At 60.1% G+C, this 15,126-nt stretch overlaps 1 protein-coding gene across 1 annotated transcript; it reads right to left on the bottom strand.

Annotated features, from left to right (window-relative positions):
• Positions 1 to 6,019: 6,019 nt before the first annotated feature.
• Positions 6,020 to 7,406, bottom strand: ACTRT2 (actin related protein T2). Its single transcript, XM_047793248.1, has one exon. It carries the CDS (start codon positions 7,219 to 7,221, stop codon positions 6,088 to 6,090), a length of 1,134 nt encoding a protein of 377 aa, XP_047649204.1. The 5' UTR covers positions 7,222 to 7,406; the 3' UTR covers positions 6,020 to 6,087.
• Between the last annotated feature and the right edge of the window lie 7,720 nt (positions 7,407 to 15,126).

Raw genomic sequence — 15,126 nt, 5'->3', positions numbered from 1 at the left:
TCCCGCTGTCCTGGGGCCAGAGGAGCCCCATCCCCACGTCGGGAAGGGCAGGGGTGGGGGGAGCACGGGGGTGGCAGGTAAGGCGACCCCCAGCCCCCTGACTCAGCTGTTGGCGTCTGGCCTCAGGCCTGGCCCCACCTGGGAGAAGGGCCACGTGGAGGCTCCGCCTGTCCTGGTCTGCTGGCCTCCTGCGGGGCAGGGAGCCAGTGGCCCTTCCAGGCAGGCCCTCTGCCTGAAGGCCCAGGCAGAGCGTCCCAGGCGAGTACTCAAACCTCAGGGCAGAGTCTGGGGTGGGCAGGGCCTTTGGCAGCGGGGGCTCAGCAGCACCCACAAGCTGGACAGGCCCTGGTCTGCACGGGTACTCGGCGACTGCACACAGTGGAAACCGCTCCTGACTCCGGGTCACTGACGCTTCGGGGTGGGCTGTCCTTGTGCTGGGCCCACTGGTGGTGGACTTGGAAACCCTGCTCTGCCTTGGTCTGGCACCTGGACACTGAGGGGCCCCTCACAGCACATGATGGGGCCGCGGGTTCACCATCTGCTCACGGCCCCTCCTCTCCTCGGCAGCCGTGGACAGCCCTGGGGACAGGACGCGTGGCCCCTCCCTGTAGGGCCATAGCACACGGAGCCTGCCTGGAACTCGGAGGGCCTGTGGGGTGAATACGTGAGCACTCTGGTCCCAGCTGTGGGGCCGGCCTCCCTGCTTGAGGGAAGCACCTTAGGACAAAGCTCCCGCTCCTGCTGCACAGGGTCCTTCCTGGGGAGGGGAGGTGGACCGGGCTCCCCCAGCCCCATGTGTCTGTGTTTCACTGAGCAGGAGCCTCGGCCTGGTCCGCTAGGCCTGCCCTGACGGTGGGGGGGGGGGGGCTGGGGGGCTGGGGGGTGATAGGGGTTGGGGGGGCAGGGGGGGCGGGGGAGGACAACTGGTCTTCCGCTCCTGGACTTGGGAGGCGGTTGGCATTTGCAGAGATGCTGTGATTGCGAGGACTGCCCCGCTCTTTTGGGCCTCCCTCCCTCCCTGGGGCCGGGCACCCTGTTCCTACAAGCAGAAGCTCCTGCCCCACCCCCACTCCTTCAAGGGGCTCCCCTGGGACCAGTACCTGTTTCCCATGGTCCCCATGTTGAGGCTGGTGCAGGAGGGCAGCTGTGAGCCCCAGAAGAAGGGGTGACATCACCCCATTACAGACAGGAGCGCTGACGCTCAGAGCAGCCACATGGCTTTTCTGGGGCCACACAAGCTTCCACCGGCCCAGTGCAGCCCAGCCAGCTGTGACCCTGGAGTGACATCTGCCTCCCAGGACAGCGGGACTGGGCCCAGGCCAGGGGACAGTGCTGTGTGGCACCACATTGGCTTATGGAGGGTCAGCTTTGTGCCTGGACACTGTCCAGGAGAGGGCTGGCACTCCAGGCACACCTCTAGTGGCCGCAGACCCTCCAAATGGCTAATGCCCCACATGCTCACCCGCTTGGGACACTGAGGCTCGTCCAGGGCTGGCCTAGGAGACCCTCACAGCGGAAACCGTGACGCCAGGGTGGGCAGTGTGCACAGGGGGCTCGGGGTCACTCCTGGTGGGTGCTCTGCCAACCCCACATGGGGGTCAAGGCCAGGACCCCCTGGGCCCACAGTCTTGGTGGAGATGAAGTGTGCAAAGGGGAAGAACCCTGGGCTGGGAACCAGGCTGGGCCGGGCTGTGCTCTCACCCCGTGTGGCTTTGGATGGTCACAGCCCCTGAGCCTTGACATTTTCTCCTGCAAAATGGTGACCCTGAGAGTTCCCTAGTGGCTCAGCAGGTTAAGGATCCAGTGCTGTCACGGCTGGATCACAGCTGTGGCGCAGGTTCGGTCCTTGTCTGGGAACTTCTGCATGCCGCAGGTGTGGCCCTGTGAGGAGGGTGTGGGGGGCAGGCCCTTCTAAGCCCCGCGGCCTTTGGTCCAATGGGAGGAGACGAAGATCTTCCTTGGGAGCCACGTCCAGGTCCTCCCTTAACTGAAGCCCTGGGAGTGACCCGACAAGCAAACGGGGACGCTTGGAAGGTGGGAAGGAGGCGGGCTGCTGGGCCGGGGCCTGGGGCACCCCCGGACTTACCGTCTCCCACGTACACCCCACAGAGCCCCTACAGGCGCAGACCCCAACTCTCTGTCCTGGACTGGACAGAACAGTCCAGGTGACTTCTGCTCCCACTGGGGCCAGGGCCCCCTAGCAGTGTCCTTGGGGGATGGCCTCCCTCCTCCAGCCAACAGCCAAATACCACAGCCACCCCTGTGGCCTCAGTGGGCAGGGTGAGGAGCTGATCTAACTCAGCACTCTACCCCAGCCCCAGCCCATGGCCCACCTCCAGGGGCCCCCATTTCCCTGCTGGGTTTGTGTTGGTCCAGAGAGGAACTGAGCCCCAGTGCTACCACCAGCAGTGAGACTGGGTGAGGCGGTATGAGCAGAGTCTTGTCAGCACCACCTCACCCCTGTCCTTGAGTCTGTGGGGCCCAGCGGGGACCTGACCCTTGGCCCCACCCAGCATGAACAAGGTGGAAGGTGGCAGTGGGTGGGTCCGGGTGACACTCCCTCCTCTGCTGTCATGGGGGAGCAGAGCATAACTCACCCCCAGTCAGAGGTGTTGAGGCTGTGTTAGTCGGGGCCCACTTTCTTCAGGAAGGGTTAGTGGGCCTGAGTAGAGCCTTGCTGCTGGGGAGGGGTCAGGGGCCCATCAGAAAACTGAACACACCCACCCACGCAACCAGCCCTCATGCACCACCTCAATGGGGGAGACTGCCTGCCACAGAAAGATTAAACAGGATGCAAAATTTCAAGGTATCTGCAGTGTCCACAGTAAAATAGAAAATCACTCGTCATACCAAAAAGCAGGAAAATCATAACGTGAATGAGAAAAGACAATCAGCAGATGTGATTGTTGGAGCAGATGGAGGTGAATCAGCTGCTGGAAATATCTGGGTAAAGGCTTTTAAGCAGCCAACATAAAAATGTTTTCGGCAAGCAATTATGACTTCCCTTGAGGCAAAAGCAAAAGTGGAAACGCTCAGCAAAGAATTAGAAGTTATTAAAAAGAAAAACCAGGTGGAAGTTATCAAACTGAAAAATACAACTCAAAAAAAAAATGTGTTGGAGAGACTCAAAGACAGAGTGTAATGACAGAGGACAGAACCAGCAGCCTCTAGGACAGGTGACTAGAATTTACCCAACCCCAAAACTGAGAAAGCAGATTGGAAAATGAACAAAGTCCTAGGGGCCTGTGAGAAAAAATCACAAACTTCTGTATCCTGAGAGACCCCGGAGGAGAGAAAAGAGAGTGCACCTTAAAAACATAGGAAGAAAGAATAGCACAGACTTTCCCCCGTTTCACAAAAGACATGTCAACAGGTTTTAGAGGCTGGAGAATCCCAAATAGGATAAACCCAAAGAAATCTATCCCAAGACACATCACGATTAAACTTCTAAAAACTGAAGACCATGAAAAACTCTTAAACGCCACCAGGGAGAGAGAACACATTCCCTCTAGGGAAACATCAATGGAATAATAAGATTTCTGACCTGAGACCACAGAGGCCACGGCGAGGAACCAGCACCACGCTCTTCATGTCCTCAAAGAAAATGGGGAACTGGACTCTATGTCCAGTGGAAATATCCTTCAAGAATGACGGGGAAGTAAAGACACCTTCAAACGGTGGAAGATGAGGAGAATCTGTTGCCGGCAAACCTACCCTTAAAGAATCTCCAAGGGACATTCTCTAGACAAAAAGGAAAGCTTTGCCAGAGGCAGCTCGGAACTCCAGAACTGGCAAGATGACACGGGTTAGTCACATCCCCCTCTCGTGCCATGAGTTTCTGAAATCCCTCGAGAGTGGAAGGAAGAACGTAAGACCATTCTGTGTCGGAGTTGGGAGGGGAAAGGGAGGCAAACACCCTTCATTCCAAGTGCTAAGAACGTTATCGCCAGCGGCCGGTGGTATTCACCCAGAGCCATCACCAAGAAATCAGTGCAAAGCAATACACTCAAAATCCTATCAATAAATGAAGCGGGAATCCTAAAAAATGCTCGGGGAACCCGCAGGAAGGGTTTACAGAGCCGGGGTGGCTTGCCCAACACATGGCAAGCCCAATGCTGAGTCATTGAAACGTGCAGCAAATAAAGTTTTATTCACAAGGCAGCCGATCCGGGAGGTGGGAGAGCCAATCTCAGATCCGCCTTCCTGGAGGCCAAGGGTAAATAAGCAGGGTGTCGGAGTTCCCATAGTGGCTCAGCATAACAAACCCAACTGGTATCCATGGGGACATGGGTTCGATCCCTGGGCTCGCTCTGTGGGTTAAGGATCCGGCGTTGCCGTGAGCTGTGGTGTAGGTCGCAGACACGGCTCGGGTCTGGCATGGCTGTGGCTGTGGTGGAGGCCAGCAGCTGCAGCTCCTGTTTGACCCCTAGCCTGGGAACCTCCATATGCAGCGGGTGTGGGCCTAAAAAGACAAAAAATAAAAAGAAGCAGGGTGTCTCACGCGTGGGGAAAGGTGATTGGAGGGCTGAGAAAAGGGAGGGCAGGCGTATCTGAGTCTTTGCTTCCTCCTGGGACGCGTGATCAGGGGGCAGTTTTTGGACATTAAAAGCCACTGGCAGGACACCTGCTCGGGGCAGTTTTCGGGTGGGCGGGCCCAGCCAGGGTGAGCAGGCTCCCCTCAACCAGACCCAGCTGACTCCAGGTTCCTGCAAACTACTCTGGCAAACCTCCTACAGTTTGGGCTTCGTGAGCTTATGGAGATGCAATTGGCAACAAGACGGTTAAGTGAGCTCACTCAGTGCAGGCCGCTTCCAGCGGAGAGCTTTTCCACGAGCCGTAAGGCAAGCTCAGGATGTTCCAGTTTCTGTGCGCCCCGTAGGGCATGGTTTCAAAAGTAAGACAAAAGAAACAGAGAGAACAAAACAGCAGAATGGCGTATACTCCCTTAAACCTAAACGGTCTACATATGCCGATGAAACACAGAAATTAAAAAAAATTGTTTAAAAAACTCAACACTCTGCTACCTTTCAATAACAGTATATGCGTTGCAAACATGGCACAGGGACTTTGAGGGCAAAAGGCTGGGAAAGGACCTACCAGGGCAAAAACATCAAATACACACAGGCACACGCCATTCAGACAGACGGGTTTATTTCATTCAGGCTGCATTTCTTTAGTACAATTTTCTAAAAAGACCCCCCCCCCTCCCATGACCTCTTATCCCCTCCTCCCCCACCAACCCGCAGTGGCTTCTTTCTACGTGCTTCAGACCCCGTAAAAACATGTGTTCACATATGTGTACATAGACACGTACGCGAGAAAGAGCCGCTGCTTTCTTTAACAGAAAAGGGGATTCGTTTCATAAAGGAATCTCTGGACATTCCCCCAATAACATTTTCAGAGAATCCCACCCCATCATGTGTGAAAATTCCCTCTGCCTAATTTATTCAAATGTGACTTCACTGATGGCCGATAACTCTGCCTCCAGTATTCTCCCCCCGCAACAACGCCATCGGCGTCTTTGAAAGTACAAGCCAACAGAAACACCGCCATAATCACCAGTGAGTCTTGAACTCCCCCGGGGGAGCAGGGCCCCCAGCCCTCGGCACCTTCTGCTCCAGCCCTCGGCCATCCCCTCAGGGCGGGAGTCATCCCCCTCGGCTCCCTGGCCCCACAGAGGCAGATGCCCACCGATGCTTTCCCGGGGCGGGGGGATTTCACGACTTTCAGGACAGGGCTGCGTCCCCCACCCCCGCCCCACCCGTCTAAGGGCAGATTCCCGGCTGTGGGATCGCACTCTGGGCAGGCCCTGCTCTGGCCACAGACTGCAGCTGGACGCTCAAGTCACAGCCCAGGGCTTTCTCCGGAGAAAGAGGCTGAGGGTGTGGGGAGCGTGGGGGGTGGAGGGGCAGACCACTGCAAAGAGAGGCACCCCCCAGCCCCAGCCAGAAATCATGCCAGTGCCACCAAGAAAGAACCAAGCCCGACAAGGCCAAAGGCTGCACCCTTCTGCCTTTTATTGAACATCCTGCAGAGGCCGAGCCGCGAGCTCGCTTCCCACCGCAGCCGCCCCACGCGTGGGGCCCCTCAGAAGCACCTTCTCTGGACCACGGACGTCCCGAACTCCTTGAAGTCTGCGGAGGTGACCCACATCTGCCTGAAGCTGCTCAGGGAGGTGACGATGGAGGCGCCAATCCAGGTGGAGAACCACCGGTCGGGCGGCGCCGTGATCTTGATGGGGGTCCCTTTGGGAGCCAGCTGCTCCAGCTCCTTGAGAAGCCGGTCGTCCAGCCCCTGGAACAGGGTGGTCCCCCCGGACAGCACAATCTCCCCGAAAAGCGTCTTCTGGATGTCGGCGTCGCACTTGGTGATGCTGCACGAGGCCATCTTGGAGAGGCCCGGGTTTTGGATGCCCAGCTGGTCGGGCGAGAACAGGGCCTCGGGCGCCTGGTAGAGCTGGTCCCCGATGGGGACGATGTTCCCGTCCGGCAGCTTGTACTCCCGCAGCACGTCCTCCGACCTCCGCGACAGCTCCTTGTCCGGCTCCAAGGCCACATAGCACAACTTCTCCTTGAGGTCATCCACCAGCGCCTTGTCCAGCACGCAGGGGAAGGCCCTGCCGCTGGCCAGCAGCAGCCGCATGAGGTGCTCCGTGATGTCCCTCCCCGCCACGTAGAGCTTGGTGACGGCGTGGGGCAGGGAGTAGCCCTCGAAGATGGGGACAGTGCAGGTGACCCCGTCCCCGCTGTCCACCACCAGGCCCGTGACGCAGGCCGAGGCGTAGAGGGCCAGCACCGCCTGGTCCGACAGGTAGAAGGCGGGCACGGCGAAGCCCTCGAACATGACTTCGGCCATCTTCTCGCGGGTCTCTCTGGGGTTCAGCGAGGGCTCGGTCATGAGCACTGGCCGGTCGCTGGCCTTGACCCCCAGCTCCCACTCGAAGAGGTGCTTCCAGAGCTTCTCCATGTCATCCCAGCCCGTGATCAGGCCTCGTTCAATGGGGTAGTGCAGGTGCAAGACCTCGTACCTGTGCAGGGCCTCTTCCCCCACAAAGTACTTCTTCTGATTGGCTCCCGTCGAAGGCATCTTGAACTTGGGGTGCCCCACGACGGAGCTGACCACGTGGCGGGGACCGATCTCTCCAGACAGCCCCGCCTTGCAGAGCCCGGAACCATTGTCAAAAATCACGGCTGGAGAATCTAACACGTGAGGGTTAAACATGTCTGCAGCATCCTCATCTGCACTCAGCCAAGCAAAGACGGAAGCCTCGCGGGCCGCTCTGTGACACACGGGGCTGCTCTGGAAGTCTCGAGGGCACAGGGTTCCACAGTTCTTGGGAGCCTCCTGGGCAGGGCTAGCAGACGGCTGGGCCCCGGGAGCTCTCCATCCTCACGCAGAGACCCACTCCCCTCAGGAAGCCCGGGCGTCTGGGCCTTTTCAGGGCGGACCTCCCCTATGTAACAATCCAGCCAAGGCAACGATTGTGCCCAGGGCATCAGAAGCCCTTAGGGGCTGGGCGCCGGTGCCTCTGGACCTCCCCACGGGGAGGGCAAGCAGTTCCTGTGGGCAGTGTTGGTGAGCCTGCCAGCCTGAGGCCTACTAGCCTTAGAGAGGGAGAAAAAGGCCAGCCTGGGCCAGCCTGTGAATCTGGCATCTCTGGCCCTGTCTGGAGGGAACTGCTGTTTGGAGGAGGACAAACACGCTTCCCTTTGCTCACCGGGCACAGGTCCAGGTTGGAGGGGCAATGCCCACTGCTCCAGCACAGCAGGCACGTAGAACGTTTGAAGGCAGACTCCTCCAGGAAGCCCTCAGGGATTTCTCTTTACCCCATGAGCCCGGACTCCGTCTCATGGGGTAGATAAGCAGGGGCCCTCTGGGCCTGCTGGCTCTGTCTCTGGGCACACGTGTCCCTGCTCTGGCTTTGAGGTCAGGGCCCCTCACTGCTCCGTGTAGCCCCAGAAGTGCTGGCATGAGCAACACCCAGCGGTCTGCGGGGTTGGGGACACAATGGCTTGTGAGGACGGGGATCCAAGTTTTCACGGGGCAGGGGCGTGAGGGGGCAGCCCCAACCGGTGCCCAGGCATCTCTGTCTCTGGCTGTCACACAGTCGGCCAAGCCCACTGCTGGTCACCAGGGCTGAGGCCGAGAGCGAGGCCAGGGGGCTGGTGGGGCTGTGGTTGAGCCAAGCCGACCAGGGGCCAGGCAGAGGTGCCCACTCCAGCCTCCCATACACACCCCCTGGGCTGGTTTCCAGCTGGGAGAAGGGAGGCGAGCGGGTGGACCTGCCTGGGAGCCAGGGATACTTTTCCTCTCAAGGAGGGTGGGTCTGGTCTTGGAGAATAAGACACTAACCTGAAATTCTTCCCCTCTCGGCCCATCCAAAATCACCCCCCCAGGCCAGCTCCTCCCTCCCTCCAGAACGTTCTCCCAGAGGGCTCACTCCCTTCCAGCTCCCCCCCGCCCCCTGCATGTGCTGCTGACCCTTTTAATCCCACCAGCAAAAAGCGATCGTGTGCTAGTGGTGTCGTGCGGAGGCGCGGTATGGGCGTGCGCTATAGACGTGTGGTGTAGACGCGTGATGGCAGCTCTGTGGCGCCCCCCACCCCGGGCTGAGCCTGGGGGCATCAGTAAGGACTGGGCGTTGTTGCAATTCTCCCCAAAGGCCACCTGCAGACAGAAGTGGGGTGACATGGACCCTGGGGCCACGGCCCGCACCCCGGTTTGCACGGCCCAGAACCACAGCGTGCCGTGGGAACCTCCGAGACGCAGGGTGGGTCCCACATTTAGGGGAGTGTGCGTGCCCGGAGGCTGCTGGATGAAAGGCTAAGTGGAACGTGGTGTCTCGGGGGTTCTGGCCCACCTGCACTGCGTGAGGCCTAGGCATTCAGGCTCTTGGGCTTTGCTAGAACTTTCTCATTGTTGCCAAACACTCCAGGCTGAATCAGGAGGAACGAGACCTCCAGGTTTCTAGATCTGGGCCCAAAGGGGCCCACATGGGTGGAGCGGTCAGACTCTGGGTTGGGGCACTGGAGTGTCCCAGGGGCCCGGGGCCGGCCGGGGTTGGGGCATCCACGGGGGGACGGGGAAGGGGAGGGGGCAAACGCTACACGAGGCTTGGACTGACCAGTGGGGTGGTGGTGTTGAGGCCACACTGCCCCCCGCTGCTGTGACCACACGCAATAGCAATGTCCCATGTCCCGCGGCCAGCGCCCCCCTATCCCGCCCTGCATGTCCCACCAGAACACGCTGCCTCATCCCTGTTCTCTGCAGGCCCGTGTGCTCAATGGCCTGCAGGTTAGGTCCAGGTCCTTCCACCAACCGCCAGACCTGCAGCTCTCTGTCCCTCTGTGACCCCTGCCTGTCCCAGACAAGCTCAGACCCTAGTGGACAGAGCCGTGAAAGCCGGTGGCCGTCAGGGCCGTGGTTCCGATCAAAGCCATCCAAGGACCTCTTTCCCTCCCAGTGTTTCACTCTTGCTGCTGAGTCTGGAGATGCGCAGCCTTTGCCCGGGTCGGGGACCCCAGCCCCTCCCGACCGCCCACATAGTGTGGCCATGGGGTACCATGTGCCTGGCAGAGCGGCCCCAGGAAGCGAACACGACTTTGCTCCTCTCGGTGCACTTGGGAGAAAGGACCCCAGCCAGGAACACAGCTCCCCGGCTGCACCTCTGGGTTTGCTGCACCTCTGGGTTTGCTGCACCTCTGGGTTTGCTGCCGGGAAAACTTCTGGCCCAGCGTTAAGGGTCTGGTCCGACTGGCGGATTGTCCATCCCCTGGACAGAGGCAGGAAGTCTCTGAAGACCCCACCCGCAACTAAGTGGGGGTACTCTGGGGGTGACACCATGTGGCCACTGAGAAAATCCATGGGTTTGTAAGCTACTCCATGTGTGCTGGTTTCAAGCTCCGCCCTCCCAGCGCAAGACAGAAATTCCACCGCTGTGGCGCTTGGCTGCCCAGGAGCCCCTCCCCAGCCCTCGTCCCTACTCTCTGGCCAGAGGGATGCAGAAACGCCTCCATCCCTCCAGCCACCTGCGTCTGGACGTCTGGGAGGGGCCACGTGTAGCTCGGCGAGGTCCCCGTCCCCGTCAGCGGCCACAGCTGTCCTTGCCACTTCAGTGGATGTGAGGTTTCGCGTGACAGAGTCGCTCTGCTGTTGAGCATTCACTGGGAGGGGCGTGTGGCTGTTAACACAGGGGGACGTCCCCCTCTCCCAGACCTGTTAGGAGCCTCCCTGGGGCTGCCCCGCCCCCACACCATGCGGCCTCGCCTCGTAAATTGCTTGAATAAATTTATGGGAGTACCGGCTGCAACGCCATCTCCCTCCGTGGGCAAAGCTCACGCCATGATCCCTCCGAAGGGCATCGCCTGTGTCCTGCGCGGGAAGGCTCTCCCTCTGCTTCTTCTCCAGCAGCCGCGCCCCGCAGAGCCTCCCCAGCTCCACGCCCTCAGTGGGAGCTGGACAGCTGCTGGGCAGCCCTGGACTTGGGAGTGGCTAGCCCTGCTTCCACTGCCCTGGCTACTGAGCCGGGGCCACGTGCTGGGCCGGGGCTGCCCAGTCTGTCCCGCCGTCCTTCCTCCCATCTGTCACTGGCGCCTGGAGCCTCAGCCAAGCAGTGCCCAGCAGACTGGGCTCACTAGTGCTGGCTGACATCTGGTGGCCAGATCCTGCTTGCTGAGGGCCTGGTCCAGTGTTGGCCAATAGCCTGAAGGAACAGGGCGACTCAATAGAAGGCAAGATGGCACAGCTTAGCAAGCCAGAGAATGGTGGTTGTGTTGGAGGGAACTTGTGGGAGTCCAGAGGCTGTGGGTGCTTTCAGGGAGGCCCCCAGTAATGGCTTCTCTTCCACCTCTCTTTCCAGGCATTCCCAGAGGAGCACTCTTCCTGGGAGCTAGCCCCTTTGCATCTGTGAGGTGGAACTTGTATTACCTACCTACCCATCCGTTTTTCCATCCACCATTCATCCGTCCATCCATCCACCCATCCACCCATCCACCTGTTCGTCCATCCATCCACGACTCATCCACCCAACCATCCACCCATCCATCTACCCACCCATCCACCCAGCTACCCATTCACCGGTTCATTCCTCCATCCACAACCCATCCACCCATCCCTCTATCCACCCATCCACCCATCCATCCATTTATCCATCCCTCCATCCCTCCCTCCATCCCTCCGCCCCTCCCTCCATCCGTCCATATACCCACCCTGCTATCCACCCACACACTCATTCACCCCCATCTCTCCATCCAACTTCCTACTTAATTATCTTCCCTCCCCCTCCCACCCTTCCATCCTCTGTGCCCATCTCAGCAGCTGGACTGCAAATCCTCTCTCCTCTCTGTCCACCTCCTTTTGTGGTGACCTTTGAGCCTCAGCAGCGCATTTTGGGTCCCCATAGTTGTCAGCATGGCACCCGCGAGTCCTGGCGGCTCTGTTTTTCCCTTCCAGCCAGCTGGGTCACTCCTCTCTCCGCCTCCCAAGAGGTTGGCCCCCTGAACTGGACTGGACGGGGCAGGCCTGGACCACTCTGGCCAGCCTGTGCAAGTCCGTGTTTGTGGCACAGAGGAAGGAATCAGAACCGAGCCGACCTGCCCTGGGGCGCTTAGTAGGGCGGCCTTGGTGCCGCTGTCCTTGGTTCAGCATCGCTTGGCGCAGGCCCACCATGTGGTTGAGTGAGGCAGGCCTGTTTTGGGGGGCGGGGCAGCCCGAGGCCAGACCACCAGCTACCGCCACCCCTGCCTTTTGTCCCTCCCTCTCGCGGGACCCTGGTCTTGAGCACTGACAAAATGTCAGGGATGTTTTTTCTTCTGTTTTGGTTTTTGTCCTTTTTGGTTGCCCCATAGCCAAGTTCCCGGTCCATGGATCACATCCTGTCAGGTGTGACCTAAGGCCACAGCTACAGCCATGCTGAACCCTTTCAATCCACTGTGACAAACCGGGGATGGAACCTGCATCCTGGTGCTGCAGGGACACCGCCACCGATCCCAAGATGCCACAGCAAGAACTCTCAAACTTTTAAAAATAGCTGCTTGTTGGAGACAATTGGAAAGCACAAGAAAAGCATTACAAAGCAGACCAAAAGTACCCTGGACCCCACCTGCTCTCTTGGAACGCTCCTTGGGGGTTTTCAGTTCCAAAATCAAATGGGGACGTGCTCTACCCACGTCTGACCTCTCACTTTTTTCGCGCAGCGCCGTGTCCAGACCGCCCGTATCTGTCACATCTCCACATCCTGCAGGTGCACCTGGACTTCTCCCACGGTTTCTCCTGCTGGATCTGTGCTTCCACGGTGGGACCTACAACCCTCCCTGTCCCACCCCGCCTGCCCACGGCTGCACCTTGCCTGCCTTACTTTCCAGGGTCACAGCTGCTCGGGCAGCTGGGAAGGGGCTGGGCGGAGCCCTGCATTTGGATCCTGGGCGGGCACTGCTGGTTGATGGCAGGTTTCTCTTGCATTCCAGGGGCTCCTGGTCAAACGCTAGACTGCGGGGGTGCTGGTGGCTCAGGGGCCATGTGCCCCCAGGGCTGGTCCGAAGAGGATCTAAGGCTGATCCCCCCCACCTGTCTCAGTGGGGCCCCCGATCTGCCTCGTTCATACTCCTCTGGGTGGGAGCTGGTGGGGGTGGGCAGTGATGGTGGGAGAATGAGGAGCTCCCCTCCCCTCTCCCTTCTAAGAGGGAACTCTTGAGGCCCCAACTGGATGCCTCAGCGGAGGTCAGCCAGGCAGGGCGGCTCCCCCACAGAGGCACCCTGCGGGACTACAGCCTCCTGCTGCTGCCCCCAGCCCAGGACCCGCCCAGGATGCCAGCATTTCCCTGGGGGCTCCAGGAGCCTAGAGGTCAGGGGTCCCCCTCGCAGGGGGGCAAAAGCGCAGCCACTGTTCACTGCAGGTCCATGAGGTGGGAGTCAGAGGGTCCCTGCCCTAGCTGTCAGCCTCTCGCACCCTAGTCCCCCAGCACCGGCCCCACCTATCCCCACCTTCCCTGTTCCCCTGTCCCCTGCCTGCACCTCACCTCCTGAAGGTGCTATGACAGGTCCAAGTCACTGCCTTCCAAAGTAACAACTGGCCTTTGTCCTGCCTGCTGAAGCCTTGGGTGGAGCCCCCTTCCGGGCCCTCTCCCGTGTTTCTGCTTACTATCTGGCTGGGGGCGGGGGGGCCGCGGCCGGCAGCAGGGGCACCCAGGGCCTAAGGTGCTGTGATGGGCTGGCCATCCAGCTGCATGAGCGTCTAGGCCGCGATGCCACGGAGGCCGATCGCAGCTCTGGAGGACACACACTCTGTGGTGGGGGGAGGGGGCTCAGCATGGCCCAGCCCCCCACCTGCAGGAGACATAGCAGGCCTCCCTGGACAGGCGATGAGCCCCCGGGCACGTGCTGGGCAGAGAGGTGGTCCCTCACCTGGGACAGGTGTGGCTGGAACCCCAAGACTGAGGTTCTGGGGCCCCAGGTTCTGGATCCAACAGGACAGGGCTCCCAGCAGCGGCTCCAAGGCTGTGTGAGGGGCCACTGACCACAGCAGGCTGCGAAAGGCAGCCCCCCAGGACCCCTCACCTGACAGGGATGTCGGGTGGGTGTCGGCCATCAGGACAGCTAGCCATGGGCTCCAATCCCTCCTCCTGGGTACAGAGGCGCGTTGGCTGGCCTGCCCGGCACAGCCCGGCGTGGTCCAGACAGGCCAGAGCATCCGCCCGATGCCCCGGCAGCATGGTCTAAAGACCAGGGGCGCGCTGGGCAGCTCGGCCGCCCTGCGAGCTCACACAGCAGGTGCTTACGCCTCGCAGCCTTGGAGGCTGAACATCCAAGGTCAGTCAGGGTCAGCTCCTGGAGCAGTCCTGCTTCTGGGCGGAAGAGGCCACCCTCCCGCTGCGTCCTCATGGGCAGAGAGGACGAGCACTGGCGTCTCTTCCTCAGGTTTCAAGGGCAAAAATCTCATCACAGCCCCTTGTGACTTAAGGCCTGGCCTCCAGGTGCCGTCGCCTGGGCCAGAGCCTCAGCACAGGAGCTGAGGGAGACACAAACACAGCCTGTAGCAGGGCTGTCTGTCCCTGGACGGAAGAGACCGGGAGCGTGACCCCACGGGCAAGGTTGCCACGCCACGCATGGCTCAGCACTCGCTCCACTGGCGGGGTCTCAGCCTCAGCCTCGCCCACAGCCTGGACGCACAAGAGGGGGAGAGAGCCAGGTGCGCCAAGATCCAGGCCACCCAGGAGGGAGGAGGGCGAGGTGGCCAGAGGGCCGGACGTCCAGGGTCTTCACCTACCTCCAGAGGCCAGGGGACAGGCTCACGGGCAGTGTCCTCCCTCCTGGACTTGGAAAACTTGGGGTCACGTCTGCTTCTCAGATGATGCACATGTACAGTGGGCGCATCGGGGTGGGGGCAGTAGAGGGGGCCAGACTGGAGGCAGCCCTGGATCTGGCCTCTGGCCACCGCTGGACGAGCCCAAGGGGCTCCATCAGTTGGGGCAGGAGAGTGACGGCCCTCGCACATGCCATTCCTCTTGCTTTCACGCTTCTGACTTTGTTCCAATGGGAATAGGCTTTGGACGGGAAGCAGCAAGGCAACAAACTGTGATGGAGAAGACCCCTCCCCCTCCCCACTCCGCTGAGGCTTCTGCAGGTGGGGCCACAGTCACTGCTGGGTCTGAGACTTCCAGACGGGCTCCAGGCGCATGTACCCAGGGACACATCCAGAAACAGGTCTTTCTGCAGAGTGGATGCAGCCCTGTGCTCTGCCCTGCCCTCCGGGGGCCCTTGTCCCTCAGCCCGTGGAGCATGGCCTTGACTTCTCAGGGCTGCTCCATGACCTAAGTCATCTAAACAATCCTACCGAGGTTCTTCCATTGAACAATTGTTCAGTTATTGAGGTTTTTCAGATTTTTTTCTAAACAGTCACAAACGAAGCTGCACATCCCTTGACACCTGCGTGGTGTGTGGTGGGGCGGGACTCTGACTCAGGACCACACCGGGAAGGATGCATAGGTTTACAACATGCTGGGGTCCGAGACCCCATTCTTGAAGGATGGAGCATGTCCTAAAGGGTCTGCCTCCTTTCCAGGTGTCATAAAACCACGGTGTGGAAACTCAGGGGAGGCGTGGCTAGAACTGCAATACCTGCTGTACCTG

Source organism: Phacochoerus africanus, chromosome 8 (genome assembly GCF_016906955.1).
Source record: "Phacochoerus africanus isolate WHEZ1 chromosome 8, ROS_Pafr_v1, whole genome shotgun sequence".
In the NCBI taxonomy this organism is placed as follows: Eukaryota; Metazoa; Chordata; class Mammalia; order Artiodactyla; family Suidae; genus Phacochoerus; species Phacochoerus africanus.
This window is presented reverse-complemented; position numbering and strand designations above follow the sequence as displayed.